We start from the raw sequence: 20,479 nt of genomic DNA on the forward strand, positions 1-20,479 counted from the left end.
GGATAGCTGGTCGGCATGGACAGGTTGGACCGAAGGTTCTGTTTCCATACTGTACATCTCTATGACTCTATATATAAAGTCCATCAGGTCAATGCAGACAATTGTGGAATTTTACCAGTGAAAATTGAGTTTGTGATCTTTTCTACTAGTTTAAAAGCCAGGATACAAAATATTGGCTCTACCCATAAAATGAGACATAACTCCAAGCTGAAACTTGGGAAGTTTTGCTTTTGGAAGCAATGCAATTTTGAGCAATGCAAATCTTCGCCTGAAAGCCAGCGCACTTTGTGCTTCGATTGCCATTTGCACTTGAAATGAGCTTCTTGGCCACGGTGTACAAGCTGAAACCACTCCTAACAGTTGAGCGGAAATTAATTTATGCTATGTTCAAAATATTCATGCTGCGGTTTAGATTCCTTGTATGTCAACCAAAATCAATGGTGCACAGCACGCTGGAAGACAATATTTACATTTAATGTACCAACTGCAGTTGTCCAAGGTCGAAATCTGAAGAAACTTCATGAAGAAAATTAACAGTATACGTTTTATATTAGGGTGGTACAACCTAGGTTGACATTTCAGTTCAGTAGTGAGGGGTATAGCACTGTTGGAGGTGCTGCCTTTCGGCTGAGGTGTTAAGCCAAGGTCCCGTCTGTCAGTTCAGACAGATGTTTTGACATTGTTTCTTTTACATAAGAGTGGAGTTATTGTGACCAAAAATAGAATATCTGTTCACTGATCCTTTGCTGCTTGTGTGAGCTTAAATGATTCTTTTTCCACTATAGCAGCAACCCGAGAGGCCTTTTAAAATGCAAATTAGCTGTTTGATTCTTTTGTGTTTCAAATAATTTAATCTTGTGGTTTTGGATGAATGTAATAAACCATTTTGAACTACACTGATAGTCCAAAATGTTATGTGAGCACCTTGATTAGATTGCTGCCTTATAATCACTGCTAGATATCTATTTTGTGTATGGCACTATGTTGCTAAATTAATAGGCTTATTTTGTTTGTGGGACACTTCAGATTCATAAAGGCTATTTCATATTTCTCTAAGTCCTAGTACTGCACTACCGGTGCTTTATTTTGTAATTCTGAGTACATGCAGTGAAAATATTTTATGCAATCAGATTTACATTGCAAATGGACTGTTAAGTTGTGATTAAATTTGCACACTTTAAAGGAGTGTGCCGTTCATTCAACTTATTGAACCTGTTTTGAAAATAGGGGTGGAAATTAATGCCCTCCCCCATATTTGAGGAGTAGGATGAGGAGGGGCTTTTATTCAAGATGGAGGGGACGTTAATGTCTTCTTGCCTTCATCACAATTGAGCTTGGAATGGGACTTCATTTCCAGTCTGCTAGTTGAGGCTCTGAAGTGGGCAATCTAAGAGCCTCATCCTACAACCAATAGTATTAACTTAGTGGCAGATTGACCACCCAACAAGTATGACCCCATGCATCTCCACTAAATACTGTCCTAAATTTTTGGGGTCAGTTCTATTAAGTTACAGTAACCAATTTTAGTTGAAATTTGTTGTTGTAGATTTTTAATTAATGGTGATTGAACAAAGAAAATCTAAATAAATAATGCAATAATGAGGTTAGCTTTATGTCATTGGAAAAAAAGCTATGATCAGCTCGAGTGATCCTGGACAAGTGGGTCCTTACAGGCTGATATGTAATTCTGGCAGGGATTGGTCAGTCCTCTGGCACAAGCATCAAATTAGTAATCTCTGCAGTCATTTTCTGCTACTTTTCACCTTTGGAGAAATTTGAAACCTATACACTGTGTAGTGGTTTACTGGGAAAGTACAAATGACATAAAATCAGTATTAGAAATTAAGAAATAAGTTAAATTGTGGATGCAGGTAAAGAATGGAGATCAGAAGTGGAGCACTATCATGAACAGCAGAAAGGTAGATTGTCTATTGCAGTGAAAAAAATAGAAATTGACAGTAGACCATGGGAATAAGTTTTCTTTTCTGGTGCAAATAATTAGATCAGCTTGTGGCTGAACATATTATATTCCCATTGTACATTCAAACAAAAATGTATATACCAGAGTTCTGTGCGCACAGTCGAGTTCTTTTTGAGATTAAGTTCGGAGGTTCGAAGACTCATAGGGTCAGTAGTTATGCACAGACACTTGAAGCTGAATTTTCATGTCCTGATAGGGGACTGAATTGCATCTGATATATGACACTGTGGCTTTACAAATGTGGTCAGAACCATTTTCATGGAGTTCCTACATCCATTTCTGGCACTGGCAATTTTCAGTGGCACATGATAAAGGAAGAAGTCACACATGTTATGTCCCACTTTTGCCGGAGCCACTGTTGCTATATTTAAGTATTACATGATGCAGAATAACACTGTCAGAAGTGAATATTTCAGGCCATCTACAGTTTTCACTGTGGGGCTGGTTTTAGAAGTTGGTGCTTTTCATGCCAGGACTTTGTAAAGCTATGTTTTAAAGTTGGGAACTGTCAATGCAAAAAAAGTTACCAATTTTACATATGAAATGCTGTATACAAATTCTATGGTTTAATATGGTGACTGATGATGGAGTTTTGATTTGAAAATTAAGTAACAACTGAATAAAATTTAATGTTTTCCAGGTTGTCACTTCTAGCATTTGGAAAGCTGTTGAGGGATTGGACAGTATTGCAGAAGTAGAAAATCCTTAAATGCATTAGAGTACATCATCCACTGAAAAACTTTCTATTTTGTATTATTTCTACATTTCATTGCCATACAATGGTGTGTAGTGCCCAAACCTTTTTTCCCCCATGGAGATTCGGCTTAACCATCTGTTTGGCAAATTCAAAGGTTCAACAGATGTCTTACATTTTGATTATTTTGAACAGTGTCTGTTGACAGCTACCAAGGGAAATGTCAAGTTTGCTTATTTGGACAAATCTGTGGTCTGTTAAGATTTATTGATAGATTTATGAGCTCTTCCGAAACGCTTACATTTTAATATAGGGTTTATGAGTTCAGTTGAGAATGGATACTGAGTGAATGGGTTGGGAGGGCAGAGGGGACGCATGGAGGAATTAGTGCTTATGGATGGGTATGAGTGGTGTAGTTATGGGCCTCGCTGTCATCTCCTGAACTGGCATAATGTCCCAGTGAACAAAGGGCAGCCTTTAACCCAAATGCCTTAGCATCGATGTGCCTCTGGCAGCAGGCTTTGCTCCAACTCAAGGAAGCGATGGCCTGATGGTATTATCGCTGGATTATTAATCCGAGACCCAGATAATGTCCTGGGGACCTGGGTTTGAACCCTGCCTTGGCAGCTTTTGGAATTTGAATTCAATAAAAATCTGGAATTAAAAGTCAAATGATGACCGTGAAACTATTGTTGAATGTCGGAAAAAGAAAACCCGTCTGGTTCACTAATGCCCTTCAAAGAAGAAAGCTGCTGTCGTTACCTGGTCTGACCTACATATGACACCAGACCCACAGCAATCTGGTTGACTCTCAATTACCCTCTGGGCAATTAGGGGTGTGCAATCAATGTTGTCATAGCGAACAATGCTGACATCCTGTGAATAAATTTTTAAAAAGCCCATTCTCAACACTCCACTGTAAAAGCAGTATGGGTGGGTACTTCCAGCCTGGAAGCAATAGTGCAACACTTGGGACATCTCCCAGTGCCAGCTGCCTGCTTTCAAGATGAAAAGCTGGCCATGAAATGGAGTTAATGCACTGATAAAAGAGGGAAGATAAAGGAGCCTCATCATTATAATATGTCTGTGATAAGAGGAACATTGGTCATGTGATAGTGATAATTAGCTGCTGCAGTGTTCATAAAATATCATTTGGGGCAGAATTTATACCAAGAATGATTTCTGTATAAGCACTGGCTGGTCACCCAGGTTAAATCTATAATGGAAAGCTAGTCTCCATAATTATACCATGAAACTATCAATGGCAGTCATTAAAAACCCTCACCTTGTTCACTATTGTTCTTTAGGGGGCATGTTTTTCTTTATCTGCTCTGACTTGCATGTTACTCCAGACCCCGGAAATTTGGTGGACCTCCCTCCGAAATGACCCTGCAATTCAGTTGTACCAAACCACTACAAAGAAGTTGACTGTAGTGGTTCAAGAAGGTACTCACTACAATCCTTGTGAAGGCAGGATGGACACCAAATATTGACCTTACCATTGGAAGGTCTGGTAAGCAAGACAATAATAGAAGGGTCAGTGAGACAAGTACAAGGACTGGCGAAGGAAAGGGGGCAATGAAGACCGGCCTGTTAGTGTTTTAAGGAACAAAATTGTGAATTGCAAGGAAAGGAATAATTTGGATGAGTCAGCAAGCTGGAGTATCAGGAGCAGAAATTGAACATGAGGATAGATGAGCAGAAGGGTCACTATGGGGGGGGGAGGGGGGTACGGTCTGACCAGCAGAAGGGTTAAGGAAGCATTGGATGGATTTGGGAGAGTCGAGAAGGGAAGCCCCCAGTGGAAGAGTCAGGGAAAGAACTGTCAGAGGAGAAGAAATCAGTTTGCATTTTAAAATAAAACAAACTTGCTGAGTTATTTACCAAGAGGAATTTTATAGCAGTATTATTGGGGAATGCCTCTAATTTACCGTCTAAAAAGCAAACGTGTTTTAAATGGGAGACACTTGATTGATTTTTATTGTTGTCACATTCAGTAAGATTAGGGAAGGTGGTCAAAAAGGCGGGGGGGGGGGGTGGCGTTGCTAATTAGAAATGGTATAACAGCTGCAGAAAGGCAGTTCGAGGGGGATCTGCCTTTGGAGGTAGTATGGGTTGAAGTCAGAAATAGGAAAGGAGCAGTCACCTTGTTGGGTGTTTACTATAGGCCCCCAAATAGCAGCAGAGATGTGGAGAAACAGATTTTGGAAAGGTGCAGAAGCCACAGGGTAGTAGTCATGGGCGATTTCAACTTCCCAAATATTGATTGGAAGCTCTTTAGATCAAGTAGATTGGACGGGGCGGTGTTTGTGCAGTGTGTCCAGGAAGCTTTTCTAACTCAGTATGTAGATTGTCTGACCAGAGGGGAGGCCATATTGGATTTGGTACTTGGTAACGAATCGGGACAAGTGATGGGCTTGTTAGTGGGTGAACAGTTTGGTGATGGTGACCACAATTCTGTGACTTTAACCTTGGTTATGGAGAGAGATAGGTGCGTGCAACATTGTAGATTTTACAATTGGGGGAAGGGTAAATACGATGCTGTAAGACAGGATCTGAGGAGCATAAGTTGGGAGCATAGGCTGTCATGTCGTGGAAATGTGGAACATTTTCAAGGAACAGATACGACGTGTCCTTGATATGTATGTACCTGTCAGGCAGGAAAGAGATGGTCGTGTGAGGGAACCTTGGTTGATGAGGGAGGTTGAATGTCTTTTAAAGAGAAAGAAGGAGGCTTACATAAGGTTGAGGAAACAAGGTTCAGACAGAGCGTTGGAGGGATACAGGATAGCCAGAAGGGAGCTGAAGAAAGGGATTAGGAGAGCTAAGAGAGGGCATGAAAAATCTTTGGCGGATAGGATCAAGGATAACCCCAAGGCATTTTATGCGTATGTGAGAAACATGAGAATGACGAGAACGAGGGTAGGTCTGATCAAGGACAGTAGTGGGAGACTGTGTATTGAGTTGGAAGCGATAGGAGAGGTCTTGAATGAATACTTTTCTTCAGTATTTACAAATGAGAGGGACCGTATTGTTGAAGAGGAGAGTATGAAACAGACTGGTAAGCTAGAGGAGATACTTGTTAGGAAGGAAGATGTGTTGGGCATTTTGAAAAACCTGAGGATAGACAAGTCCCCCGGGCCTGACGGGATATATCCTAGGATTATGTGGGAAGCAAGAGAGGAAATTGCAGAGCCGTTGGCAATGATCTTTTCGTCTTCACTGTCAACGGGAGTGGTACCAGGGGACTGGAGAGTGGCAAATGTTGTGCCCCAGTTCAAAAAAGGGATAACCCCAGGAATTACAGGCTAGTTAGTCTTATTTCAGTGGTAGGAAAAGTAATGGAAAGGGTACTGAGGGATAGGATTTATGAGTATCTGGAAAGACACTGCTTGATTAGGGACAGCCAGCACGGATTTGTGAAGGGTAGGTCTTGCCTTACAAGTCTTATTAATATTCTTTGAGGAGGTGACCAAGCATGTGGATGAGGATAGAGCAGTGGATGTAGTATACATGGATTTTAGTAAGGCATTTGATAAGGTTCCCCATGGTAGGCTTATGCGGAAAGTCAGGAGGCATGGGATAGAGGGGAATTTGGCCAGTTGGATAGAAAACTGGCTAACCGGTCGAAGTCAGAGAGTGGTGGTAGATGGTAAATATTCAACCTGGAGCCCAGTTACAAGTGGAGTTCCGCAGGGATCAGTTCTGAGTCCTCTGCTGTTTGTAATTTTTATTAATGACTTGGAAGAGGGAGTCGAAGGGTGGGTCAGTAAATTTGCAGATGATACGAAGATTGGTGGAGTCGTGGATAGTGAGGAGGGCTATTGTCGGCTGCAAAGAGACTTCGATATGATGCAGAGCTGGGCTGAGGAATGGCAGATGGAGTTCAACCCTGTCAAGTGTGAGGTTGTCCATTTTGGAAGGACAAATAAGAATGTGGAATACAGAGTTAACGGTAGGGTTCTTAGTAAGGTGGAGGAGCAGAGGGATCATGGGGTCTATGTTCATAGCTCTTTGAAAGTTGCCACTCAGGTGGATAGAGCTTGTAAGAGGACCTATGGTGTATTAGCGTTCATTAGCAGTGGGATTGAATTCAAGAGTCATGAAGTGATGTTGCAGCTATAAAGGACCTTGGTTAGGCCACATTTTGAGTACTGTATGCAGTTCTGGTTGCCTCACTTTAGGGAAGATGTGGAAGCTTTGGAGAGAGTGCAGAGAAGATTTACCAGGATGTTGCCTGGAATGGAGAATAGGTCGTACGAGGATAGGTTGAGAGTGCTAGGCCTTTTCTCTTTGGAACGGCGAAGGATGAGGGGTGACTTGATAGAGGTTTATAAGATGATCAGAGGAATAGATGATCAGAGTAGACACTCAAACTTTTTTTCCCGGGTACAACAGAGTGCTTAAGCTAGGACAGATGTTCGGCACAACATCGTGGGCCAAAGGGCCTGTTCTGTGCTGTATTGTTCTATGTTCTATGTACTGAGATAGAGTAAAAAGGGTTGTTTTGCATGCTATACAGGCAGATTGTACCATACAAAGTGCATCAGGGTAACTGAACAGAGTGCAGAATACAGTCGTACAGCTGCAGAGACGGTGCAGAGAGAGATCAGAATTAACATTTGAGAGGTCCGTTCAAAAGTCTGATAACATCAAGAAGAAGCTGTTCTTGAATCTGTTTTATATCCTCTGCCTAATAGAACAGGGTGAAAGAGAGTATAACCAGAGTGGAAGGGCTCTTTGATGATAATTGTTTACCTGAGGCAGTGGAAAGTATAGATGGAGTCAATGGATGGAAAGCTGGTTTGGTGATGGACGACGTGTGTTGTTTCTTGCGGTCTTGGGAAGACCAGTTGCCATACCATGCCGTGATACATCCAGAAAGGATGCTTTCTGCAGTGCATCTATAAAAACATTGGTAAAAATCCTTGTTCTTGCATTGGAAGGAATTCTGAGAAGGTCAACTCGATTTCTGGTGGTGTTACAAGTAGTTGGGATGAGGAGTTGGCTTCCCTCTTGGTTGGTTGCAAGAATTTATTTCTGTCATAGAGAGCACACTTAAAACATGGGTCAATGAAAAATGAAGGAGCCAATTACCAAGTTTTCTTGAACGAAAGAAAGAGAAATGTTAACCTTACTTAGTCTGAGGAAAAAAAAACACAGCACAGTTAGGGAGATTAAAAGGGACAATGTGTTGTGCAGACTTGGAGAATAAAGGTTAAGCAGCAACAAAATCTGTCATTAACTTTGAGTTCTAAATGAACAGTTATATTCCAGATTTGATTTTTCCCTGGATGCTATATTTTAAGATAATGAGTAAAACAGACTGCAAGAGAGAGTTCCAGCTCTTATTGTCACAGATTCATTTTCCTCCCTCAGTTCTGCACTCAAAAGCAGCTGTTGAAATGTTGTTCACTGTGTATTCCAGAGTCTAGTTGTATTACCTTTTCAAGCTTAGTAACCAGTAGATGACCTTTCATTTTCCAAATGTGAACTTGTCATGCAAGCATGAATTAAAACAGGACATGCAAGTATCTGACAGTTTCTGGCTATAATGTTGTTAGATGAAGATGTTCATTTCAATGGAGACGGCTTTATTTACTCCACATGGAATCATGTAGCTTCCCTCAGTCTGTGGTCATCTGATCATTGAAGCCATTTTGGTGCATGCATCTTCCTTTCTGAAAAAAACATTTTAGGCCATGAAACGTCTCTGGACTAGCAGTAGGGTAATGGAAGTTCAAATTTAATAGTCCATAATTACTACTGATTTAACATTCTTCTTATGAGGAGAGCTTGAGCCTGTTCTCATTGGCATTTTGGAGAATGAGAGACAGTCTTATTGACATTTGTAAGGTTCTTAAAGGGACTTAGTAGAGTGGATGTTGAGAGAATATTTTTCCTTGTGGGAATCTAGAACTTGGGGGACATAGTTTCAGATGGATTCTCCCATTTGTGATAAATGAGGAATTTCTCACTGAGGAATGTTTATCTTTTGAATTTCCTTTCCACAGATGAGGTGGTCCATTGAATACATTCATGGCAGAGTTAAACGAATTAGTTATCTACCAGGGAGGAGGGGTGTGTGTGTGTGTGTGTGTGTGTGTGTGTGTGTGTGTGTGTGTGTGTGTGTGTGTGTGTGTGTGTGTGTGTGTGTGTGTGTGTGTGTGTGTGTGTGTGTGTGTGTGTGTGTGTGTGTGCACACACGTACGTACATAGGATGTCCCCACGGGGGCGGATGTATCAGCCGAGCATTTCTTGCATGCTGGATAGGATTGAGGGGTCAAGCACCATACTCCTATTATTGTGGTCATGTAGTTAGGTAATTCTTCTCAACAACTGCCAGTTAATTTATTGTCTAATAGCATTATGATTTTCTGTTGTTTAGAGTTTGTGCATGTTTTGGTTGATTAAAGTACAGTATGCATCGCCAAAGAAAGGAGAACTTGTTAAATATGCATTCCCTGCTCCATGAGTCTGCAATAGCAGTGCTGGACATATGCAGTATGTGGCTCACTTTTCTCTGGCTGTAAAGTGTACCTTGAGGTCAACATCTACAGCATCCCTATTACACCAATGTGCATTTACCTATTTCTCTCCTGAATGTTATCACCTGTTTGGATGAAATTAGCTGTTACACTCCAGAAACATGGGACCTCTCTGTTATCAAATTCTTCCTCTTCGACGCTAACTCTATTACCTCTGCAGTCGATACAAAAGCCATTTGGGGTGACTGTAGTTCAGTTTTCATGTTCAGTGAGGATCAGAGACGGGGGTGGGGGGGGGGGGGGGGGGGGGAGGTGGTCAAGTAACCCCAGACTTGGTTTTACAAGCACTGCATGCCTTTTCCAGATGTTTTATGACTGTGAACAGAAATTTATTGCATCTAAGATACCATTACTTTATTCAGCAAAGCATAGGATTGTCTTCAGAGAAACTGCCTAAATTAGACTGAATAAATGTTTCACTGCAAAGTTTAGGGGCAAATGAATCTAGCTCATATGTGTATTAATTTTTTCTCAACTCACTTAAACTTGTATGCATGCAATCGTGGCTGACAGAAGAATCAGGTTTGTTTTGCTTTTTTGTCAGTCATTTAGGAGTCATTGTTGCCTGTATTTCAAAAGCATCTTGTTATTAACACTCCCATTCTGTGAAGAAAGCAGAATGTAAGCTTTCTTACACACTAAAGCACAGCAAAGCTAGCATCTAATTAGCAGTTTTTTTGTGATTTCTAGTTTGGCCAAAACGGCTTTATCTGTGCTGGTATTTCTTGTATAATTGATTTGCGGTGCAGCTATTTAAACCTCCTGTTCCAACCCTCCCCCCCCCCAACCCCCCTCCCTACAACTGTACTCCTGATGCCAGCCAATATACTATTGAGAGAAATGATGAATTACCCCAACTTCTGATGCTAATGCATCAAGGAAGAAATTGCACGCTACATAGAGTGCCACTGACAGTAGCACTGCATCAGAGCGCAGTGCGAGGAAAGGCTCCCAGTCCATAAAAAAAAAAAATCCGTCTCCCAGGCCCCTGCCAGTGTCAACAAGTGAACATTTTGGAAAAGAGGTGACATTCGGTAGGCTGATGAAGGACTTGTTGGCAGCAGATTGCGTTACTGTCACAGGCCCTAAGTTTTATTTTGTATTGCTGGTGGGTTCTGCTTGCAGGAGTTGATGGAGCAGATTTATGACAGCTGCTGGGCACAACAAATTAAGTTGACAGTGATGTATGGGAGCATTATGGCATGATGATCCTGCCGTAGCTCGGCTGGACTCCTCTTGCTTCATTTGGCTCTTGTTAGTATCTGTTAGGCTGCTAAGTAATAACATTCTGCTGACTGACTTGTGTGTGTGTTTTTTTTCCCTTTTTTCCCTTCCCATTCTCTTGTTTTATGCCTCTTTTCCCTCCTCTGTCTCACTGTCTCTTTTTCTGAATCCCTCTCTTTCTCTCCTCCTTCCCCCTCTCCCCACGTCCCCCCACATTGCAACATTTCCCTATTTCAACATTTTGTGTTCCAGACCCATCCGAATGCTAGTAAACTGCCCTTGAAGGAATCCTTCACCTTTGATGACTACAGGTTCGTATGTAATGAAAATGTTGAAAGAAGAATTTGAAAAAGGAAATTTCTATTTTCTTTGCCTAGCAATTTGAAATACTGTTGTCAAATGTGATCTGCAGCTTATGCATTAAGTTGGTCCTTCATTTTAATAATGGGAACCCCAACATATTTGCAGTCCATCTCCTTTAAGATATAAAATGTACTGACTTAAATGCTCTGAGATTGAGGAAGTGAACTGTTGCAGTTTTCAAAAAAAAATCCCAAAGTACTTTATCCAAGTACAGCTTCTTATTCAATGTAGTGAGAAATATTTCTAAGATTTGACAGTTTAGTGAAGACACATCTGTGCAAGGAGACATATTCATTTGGTCTTATTTGTCACTAAAGTTTCATCTCTCAAACTCCAGCTTCCACTGCTCCACTCAGTGGTTTTGTAACTAACAGAAAAAGTGTTCAAAATGAGTAAATAGGTGCACGCTTTTATTTATTATCCATATAAATTTTCTGTTACAATTCTCACAGTAGGACATTAATCTTTAATTCCTCGACATTCCAAGACAGTCCTGAAGTTTATGCAACAATAGTTCCTCTCCGGAATATTGATTGAGTTCAAACTTTTAATGCACTTTGTTGTGGTTGAATGTTTCATGAATACCTGATGGCTAAACATCTAAAATAAAAACTGAGTTTATCATAGACGATGTATGCACTGATGATGAGGGAGCTTTTCTTTATTGAACACCGATCAAACAAGATGAGAACAATTGTACCCATGGGATTTCCAAGACTGAGAAAGGTTTCAACTAATGCCATATTGAACTTTGACTTCTCATCTGAGTACAACTATATTTCTTTTTGAGTTTATCCTTCACGTCTCTCTTAGCACGTGTCTGATATGTTTGTAGTGCAGACATCTTCCAAAGTTGGTACTCCAGGTGGCTTTCTTTGCACATAAGACAACTATGAGCAGGAGTCAAACAGCAAAATACTATCTGCTGTATGTGCTGCTAAACCAAGTCTGCACCTCACCATTCTCTTTAAGTATAGGGATCTACAGCAGCTGCTTGGTTTAGTGTAGTAAAGGAAAACTGTTTCCTGGTTCAACTCAAACAGACTTTCAACTAGTAGTTAATTGTAAGTTAGCAAACTTTAATATGATGGACATTGTTATGTAGATTATGAAGAGGACTTCAATACTCAGACATCTGTGAGATTCTAAGCTACCCTCCAGACCATATGAAATCATATTTGTGGGTGTAATTTTTGCAATCCTCAGTATCAACCCTTTTAGACCATACACATCTCCTCCCAGCACCCCTCCCTTAGTATTTTCCTCATTTAGTTTTATACATTTGTGTGTAGAATTATATTTGCCATTATCCCATCTTTCTCCAGCAACACTATTTCTGCCAATTAAGTATGTTAATGGATTTCACCACCACATACAAGATCTTCAATGTCTTTGAAGATCTTAGGCCACCACATTTCTGATCAAGGTCTGGTTCTGCACTTGGTGATCCCCAGGTGTCCCTGGTACAATTTCTCCAGGACATCTTCCCAAAATGAAGCTGGAATAACAAGTCATTCAAAATCGTAAAATGCTGATCAACTCTGCCAAGGTTGATCTTCTCCGGATTCGTTGCTTCTGGATTTCTGCTTCACTCTCTCAATCTGAATGGCTTTCTCTGGAATCAGGTCCTCTTTTGATTGTACTAAATCTGACAAAGATGTATCAGCAGTGTCAACAATAATAGGATTATTTATTTCCCTTACTGAAAATGATGTTATTTTGCAGTGAAAGCAGTACTGCTGGAGCTTTTTCCATCATTTTGTGGCCGAGGATGCTTTCCCTTCAAGCTATGCCGTCTCTTTGTAGCTTCAAGCCCACTGTTCCTGCCCTTAATAAATTATTCCTGTTTCTCTAACAACCTTACTGAATGAATCTCGCTGACTACAGCTTTTAATCAAAAACATTCTCATTTTAAATAAAAACCAAAAGAACTACAGATGCTGAAACAAAAACAGAAATTACTAGAAAAGCTCAGCAAATCTGGCAGCACCTATTGAGAGAAGTCAAGAATTAACATTTCGGGATCCAGTGACTCTTCCTCAAAACCTTCCTCAGAGTTTTGAAGAAGACTCACTGCACCCAAAATGTTAATTCTTGATTTCTCTCCACATATGCTGCCAGATCTGCTAAGCTTTTCCAGCAATTTCTCTTTTTGATTCCCATTTTAAGCATTGGGTTTTACTAAATGAACTGGGCAGAAAACAACTTCAGCGGCAGACGAATCCAGCTTCTTAAACTTTCTGTGGCTCTAATAATGATTTCTGTCTTTCACACTTTCTCTGGATTATTCCAGCTCCCACAGTTTAATTAAATGTTTTGTACCGTTAATGTGGCTTCAGTGAAGGACCTCCTGTTTTTTCATGTCTTACTAAAAGCTCCTAACATTTTTCTTCTCTTAGACCAGTGGTACTTAGGCTTCTAATCTGCCCCTTTGTGACTTTCTAAATCTGGCTTTGCAGTGTCCCTAGTTCTGCGACCTTGGGTAAATTCCTTTTTTATAGTCCTTGATTACCCTTGCTGTAGTTATGCCTCATGGTGCCTGTTCCTATTGCAGCAATGCTCAATTTGAGCTGTCAGTACTGTACATACTTTTCATTTTCATAGCCTGTAATACTGCATAGTTTTATTTAAAAATTCTTCACTCCCCAAAGATTTTAACTTTTATTCACAGAGTATTTGACATCCATTTGTTCTCCAACTGAACTTGGGATTTCTTACATAGACCATCGCCGGGTGATGTAGTCTGTACCTGCCATGGGGTCAGTCATTCTCCTTCTCCCCTCCAGGGTGTGCTTCACCTTACTGCTGCAGCATCTCTCTTATCTGGTCTGTAATGCTTTTACCATTGTCTGTAGATTCTTCCATGTTGAATCTTGCCATGTGTTATTTTTCTGTAAGGTCTGCACCTCACCATATGGTAGTTTGGCAACAACTGTTGTTGCAAAGTGGAGGAAGAATGGATTTCAGTTCAGTTCTGTGAAGGTCTGACTTTTATTTAAGGCCAGAATGTCATGTTGAACAGTGAGTTCCAAACAGCATCAGCACATGGAAAATAGGAGCAGGAGTAGGCCATTTGGCCGTTCATGCCTGCTGTGCCATTCATATGCTCATTACTGATCATCCAACTTAGTAGCCTATTACCGCTTTGATCTCTTTGAACTGCAACTCATTCCTTCTTGAAAACAGTCAATTCTTTGACCCTAACTGCTTTCTGTGACATAAAATTCCACAGGCTCACTACTCCCTGGGTGTATCAGTCCTAGAAATCCTACCTCATATCTTTAGACTGTGACCCCTGGTCCTGGCCTGCCCCGGTCATACGGAACATCCTTCCTGTCCAGTCCTGCTGGAATTTGTTTTTTAGGTTTCTATGAGAACCCTGCTCATTCTTCTAAACTTCCAGTGAGTATATTCCTAACTGATTCAGTCTCTCTTCATGTGTCAACCCTGCCATCACAAGAATCAGGCTGTTAAACCTTCATTGCACTTTCTCAATGGCCAGAACAGCCTTCCTCAGATAAGAAGACCAAAACTGCACACAATATGTACATCATGCAAGTCATGTGATTTTAACTAAATTAGCAGAAAGCTACCTGGGGAGATAAATGCAAGGGTGTTAGCTGACTTAGTTTCACAGCCAGTAGAGAAAAACAGTGAGAGGGGACCAAAAATAGGTTTTTACATGGCAAGAGTAGGCCTTATTGCCTTATTCCACATACACCTGCCCCACCCACAAGTCTGCTGTACCATTCTGTGAGATTGTGGCTGATCATGTACCTTACTTTGCTGCACCAACAACTCTATGTCATTTGATTCCTTGAGTTTTTCCTTAATCCTTTGATGAGTTGTGGATATTACTAGCTCGGCCAGTATATATTGCTTGTCCCCAGCTGCTCTGGACAGCATGGTCCGGGTCTCCCAGCAAGGTTTCCAAAATCTGTCTATTTCTGTCTTAAGTATATTCAACAGCTGAGTATGTACAGCCCTCTGGCATTTCAGAATTCCAAGGATTCACAGCCCTTTGAGTCCAGGAACTCTCCTCTCATCTTAAGGTACTTCCAATCATTGATTTATAGGAAAAATTAGTTACTACTTAAATGCTTTAAGTTCCACCCCAATCACAGAAGGAAGTTCCATATTAGAGATGTGCAGCTAATCGGAGAGTGAGCCACTCTATAGTTCCAGCAGTATCAGCCAGGAGGCATGGCTATTGCTGGGACGACAAATATTTCCCCATGCTGAGGAGCCCTGGGGGGTACGTCTCGGTTAAAGATCCTCAGCAAAGAGTGGAAAAGAGTTATATGTGAAGGACCTTCAGTGAGCCCAGGATACCCACAAATTCCCTCCATACTCCCAAGCCCCTTGCCCGCACAGTTAAATATTCGAGACCTTTCTTCATGGCATAGGTTTCCATAGCATAGCTGTGTAAAATTCTTGTCTGAGGCCCTGTGTGGCCTCCAATTAGACTACAATATCTGATACTTCTCCCTATGTGATTTCAGGTAATATGGCAGGGTGGAAATATGAGCAAGATAATAATGGATGTTACACTCACCCCTCCTTCCCGATCTTTCGAATTTGCTGGCAAGGGGGTATAAAGTTCATGCCCATATCCTTATACTTAAGAATATGTACTTGCTTTCCAATTCCATAACTACGCCATTTTTGGTTTCATTGCAGATGGGCTGTCTCTTCTGTCATGACACGCCAGAACCAAATTCCAACTGAAGACGGTTCCCGGGTCACTTTGGCTCTTATACCTCTGTGGGATATGTGTAACCACACCAATGGCTTGGTGAGTGAAAGCCTACAGGTTTTTTTTGGCAGGTTCTAAAGTTCACTCTAAATTGAGCAACTGCCGTTATATTTCTGTAGCTTCCAGGAAGTAACCCAATGACAAAGCAGCTCAGGCATTGACTTTTCAAAATAACAGTAAGTGGTGGCCTGCCTGTTAGATCCTCAGTTATCAAATGTCCATTGCCACAAACTTTCCCACAGCCACATCCAGCGATGCGAATGTTTAGCTATCTCACCTGTGAAGTTTTTTTTATGAATATTGTCTTTTCTTGGATTCAGTATGGTCCACTGAAGAACAAAAGGATAACATCTTAAAATTAGAACAAAGATATTCATTAGGGATAAAGATGTCAAGAGTTATAGGTGTAAGGCAGACAAATGGAATTGAGATTCAGATCAACCATGCTAGACTAGGCTCAAGTGACTGAATGGCATACTCTTGTATCAGCTGATACCTCAAAATTGGCCAACTGGTTCTGATCTGTCAGGTAAGAAAGGTCAGTGCAGATAAACTATCACTGAATTACTTCTGACCTGCCAGTCATCTTTTCAGTCATAGGCTACTACACAACTTTGGAGCAGGTACAACTTGAATCCCGGCCTCCTTGTTCAGAAGTAAGAACACTACCACTGAATAACAACAACCTTCCAGAAGGCCTGCGTTCATGTTCCACCTGCTCCAAAGGTGTGTCATAATGTCTCTGAACAAGTTAATTAAAAAATATCTATCAGGGAATAGCTTCAGGCGCCCTTGTTGTGGAGTGGTAGTGTCTCTAGCTTTGAGCTAGTAGACTTGGTTTCAAATCTCTCCTGCTTCAGTGGTCTGTAGTAATGATCAGAAAATATCTGTCAATGAAGAGCTACAAAGTGTTTTATGGCGCATAAGCACTGACCCTACCTCTGAGCCAGGAGGACTGGGTTCAAGTGTCACCTGCTCCAAAGGTGTATTGTCACATGATTAGGTTAGATTCCCTACAGTGTGGAAACAGGCCCTTCGGCCCAACAAATCCACACTGACCCTCCGAAGAGTAACCCACCCAGACCCATTTCCCTCTGACTAATGCATCTAACACTATGGGCAATTTAGCGTGGCCAATTCACCTGACCTGCACATCTTTGGGCTGTGGGAGGAAACCAGAATACCCAGAGGAAACCCATGCAGACACAGGGAGAATGTGCACACTCCACACAGACAGTCGCCCGCGGCTGGAATCGAACCTGGGACCCTGGTGCTGTGAGGCAACAGTGCTAACCACTGAGCCACCGTGCCGCCCTAAACATCTCTGAACCTGTTGCTTAGGAAAATATCTAGGCAGATTTTGGATTAATCAGTAGAGAAATTATCACTGGTAAGCACGTGCAAACCCCCCCCCCCCTCCCCACCAAAAAAGAAACAATTGACTCGGGATACCTTTAAAATCCAAGTTATCTGACCATTTACATAATAGTGAAAAATAGTTTCCTGACGCTCTTTTTCTGTATAGAGAAAAGAGACTCATTGTGATTGGATGATAAATGGTTAATGAAAACACGAGAGTGCAAAAATTGCATGGAAATTTTGTTTTTAGAATGTGTAAACTGTGATTTTGTGTCACCTTTACCAAAAGGCAAAGGGAGAAGAAATTCCATCTTTGCTTTAAGCTGCTGCTTTACACAAACTGCTTTTCTTCAGACCCAAGGCCATGTAGCATCCGGATTGCATGCCTGTCTCACCTTAATTTTTTTTAATATAGATTACAACTGGTTACAATCTGGAGGATGATCGGTGTGAATGTGTCGCTTTGCAGGATTATAAAGCTGAAGATCAGGTGATCAAAGTTTTATTTTCATGCTTCAAGAAGGTTTTGTAAGCATCAACAGTTTCATTATTGTAGTTTAGATTACTTAGTGTGGAAACAGGCCCTTTGGCTCAACAAGTCCACACTGACCCTCCGAGGAGCACCCAGACCCATTCCCCTACATTTACCCCCCTCACCCAACACTATATGGGCAATTTAGCATGGCCAATTCACCTAACCTGCACATCTTTGGACTGTGGGAGGAAACCGGAGCACCCACGCAGACACTGGGAGAATGTGCAAACTCCACACAGTCAGTTGCCTGAGGTGGGAATTGAACCTGGGTCTCTGGCGCTGTGAGGTAGCCACTGTGCCACCGTGCTGCCCGTTAGTAGTACTTGCTTCTTAAATAGAACAAGGAAAACAGTAATTTCAGTGAAATCGTATTACCTACCTGGTTCTGAGATCGTTACCTTTGAGGTCTTGGTTTTAACTTCCAATTTTTCTGCTTTTAAGTCCTCATGCCTTTTCTTAATTTATATTTTTGACACCGATGTACATCATAACTGCTAACTGTTCATCCTCCCACTCCGGGATGTTCTGTCTTTACTCCAATACATCATTGACCGTAGCGCTCCGGAGGCAAAATACCATTCTGGAGTCTCATTTTCAGCCACAAAAACATCTGCCTATTTCCCTGTATTGAAATTGCCTATTAGAATAGCATTCTCACACTTGTCCTTATCTCCCGTGCGATAGAGTCAAACGTGGTTCAACAAATTTGGCTGTTGTTATTTTCCACTGACGCCCCCCCCCCCCCCCCCACCAAAAACGGTATCCAAAGCAATATATCTGTTTTGTAGGGAAATAGCCAGTAGAATTTCCTGCACTAGCTGCTTAATCTGTTTTCTCTGCCTAGTGGTCATCCATTCATTTCCTCCTCACCTAGACAGTCTTTGCCTGCAGTGTAACCACCTCCCTGCACATGTTATCCATGATACTCCTAGCCTTGTGCCTGCTCCACAATGTCCAAAGCTGACACCTGAGCTTCTGGGAGCTGTGGGTGAAGATCATTGTGGTGCTGGATACTAAAACTGTGACAACTTTTCACATAACATAGGAGGAACACTCCACAGTCTTGACTTCTCTTTCCATGACTAACCCCTTTAAATTAAACCCTTCAAAGTTTGTGAAAAGATTTGTAGCTCGGGTGCTCGTTGTTGTGGTTCTGTTCGCCGAGCTGGGAATTTGTGTTGCAGACGTTTCGTCCCCTGTCTAGGTGACATCCTCAGTGCTTGGGAGCCTCCTGTGAAGCGCTTCTGTGATCTTTCCTCCGGATTAATCCTTAGGTTGCTGTGAAAATCAAATAGTATTAATTACTCTCGGGCCCTTCTTCTCTGGATCTCTGCAGCATCCCCTTGCAAACTATAAAGCCATGATAAAGGCCTTGGAAACTAAGCAATAAACATACTCATGCAATCAATTGCTCCCTTATGCCCCACGTTACTTGTTGACACTGTTCTCATAATACCCCACAGCTCTGTTGACTGCATGTTGTATTGTCTCCAACACCTTAAAAAAAGTCACACCCCAAGTCCCATAGTAGGATAACTGAGTCTTTGGGTTTTTAAAATATAAGGATTTAGCCAGTTCCTTTGAACTTGCTGCTAATTTTAATCCTATTCATGACTTCATCCAATTTTTCAGGTTGTTTAGGCATTCTTGATTGTGTTTTTGATTTTCTTTAAGACTGCTTTACCATTTACAATTTTTCTCCAATGCATAAAGAGGATGTGAAAGTAAATTGGGACTAAAGCTGGATAATGACAAACCCAGATGCTTTTCAAGGTCATTGAAATATGTCAAATTGTAAATTGGGGCAGAGCAAGAGTTGGGGGACGTGGGGGGGGAACCGCAGGCTGACTTTGGTGTACTTTGCTAAATTAACTGTAAAGAATCCTGTAAAGTATTAGTAAAACTTACAACTCCTTAAGAATTGGTTAGTTTGCGAACTCATGAGTATTGCAAGCTGATAAACTCCAGTGCATTGGCGCAAAGAAAACTTGAATTGGATTTATAGCATGTCATCTGTCACTTCCTATTTAGGTGATTGGTTTCATTGATTTAGTATTTTTTTATGTATTTCTTTGGAATTTGTTAACCACCTTTTGGTTTGGAATTTGTGAATCCTCAGCAAATTTCTGCTCATAAGGTTAGAACAATTATGTTCATATACAAATGCTGAATGTAATTATATTGCCTTCCTATGCCATTTTTACGCAAGTGTGAATCTGTTTGTTTTAAATTTTAAAATAGCGTGCAAAGGAATTTAGTACAAGCTCATTAAAGAAAAGAAAGAACTTGCAATTATATCTCATGACCTAGGATGTCTGATGCAATTTAGAGCCCAATGAAGTACGTTTGAAATGTATGTCTAAGAAATAAATGGTGAAATTTTAACTCATTCAAAACCCATCATTACTTAGACAGTTAAGAATGACCATCGACACTATTGTAGTAAACATGGCAAAGCCTCATAAACTTCAATGAAATAAACTACCACATCATCCAATTTGGGTATGAAAACACAAAATGCTGGAAATACTCATCAGTTCAGGCAGTATCAGTGTCGAAAGAAAAGACTTCATATTTCAAATTGTCACCTTTCAGCAGAATTCTGTTTTAGGTGTTGGCAAAGGGATAAATATTGACCAGAACACAAACGAGAATTCTCCTGTTCTTCTTTGAATAATGTCATTTAATTCCAACTAAATGGGCAGATGTTCTACATTGCTTTATATTTGTATGTTGTAAAAAAAAATGCACTTTGAGACAATTTATCCAAAATTATTCCTCCTATGATTTCATTTGAAAGATTAAAGGTTTTCGGGTCCCCAAGTGAGACTGGGAATTGAGTTTATGAGCAGGTATTAGCATGTAGCACAGTTCACTTCCTCACATGCTGTCTTTCCTTCTTACGCCTCACTGTTCTTTTTACACTCACTTTTTGTCAAACTACTTCATTACACACTCTGTCTCTCACTCACTTACAGTCTCATTCGCTCTCTCTCTCTCTCTCTCTTTCTCACACACG

The 20,479-nt window shown here is 41.1% G+C and overlaps 1 protein-coding gene across 2 annotated transcripts in view; it reads left to right on the forward strand.

Annotated features, from left to right (window-relative positions):
- setd3 (SET domain containing 3, actin histidine methyltransferase) overlaps window positions 1-20,479 on the forward strand; it is a 163,721-nt gene that overhangs the window by 123,640 nt on the left and 19,602 nt on the right. For both annotated transcript variants that reach the window (XM_043697136.2, XM_043697137.2), the window contains exons 7-9: window positions 10,700-10,758; window positions 15,491-15,605; window positions 17,341-17,415. In XM_043697136.2, coding sequence (XP_043553071.1) covers window positions 10,700-10,758; window positions 15,491-15,605; window positions 17,341-17,415 — 249 coding nt within the window. The remainder of the gene's footprint in view (window positions 1-10,699; window positions 10,759-15,490; window positions 15,606-17,340; window positions 17,416-20,479) is intronic.

Source organism: Chiloscyllium plagiosum, unplaced genomic scaffold (genome assembly GCF_037043375.1).
Source record: "Chiloscyllium plagiosum isolate Xiang-an unplaced genomic scaffold, Cpla_swu_hap1 HiC_scaffold_8, whole genome shotgun sequence".
NCBI lineage: Eukaryota > Metazoa > Chordata > Chondrichthyes > Orectolobiformes > Hemiscylliidae > Chiloscyllium > Chiloscyllium plagiosum.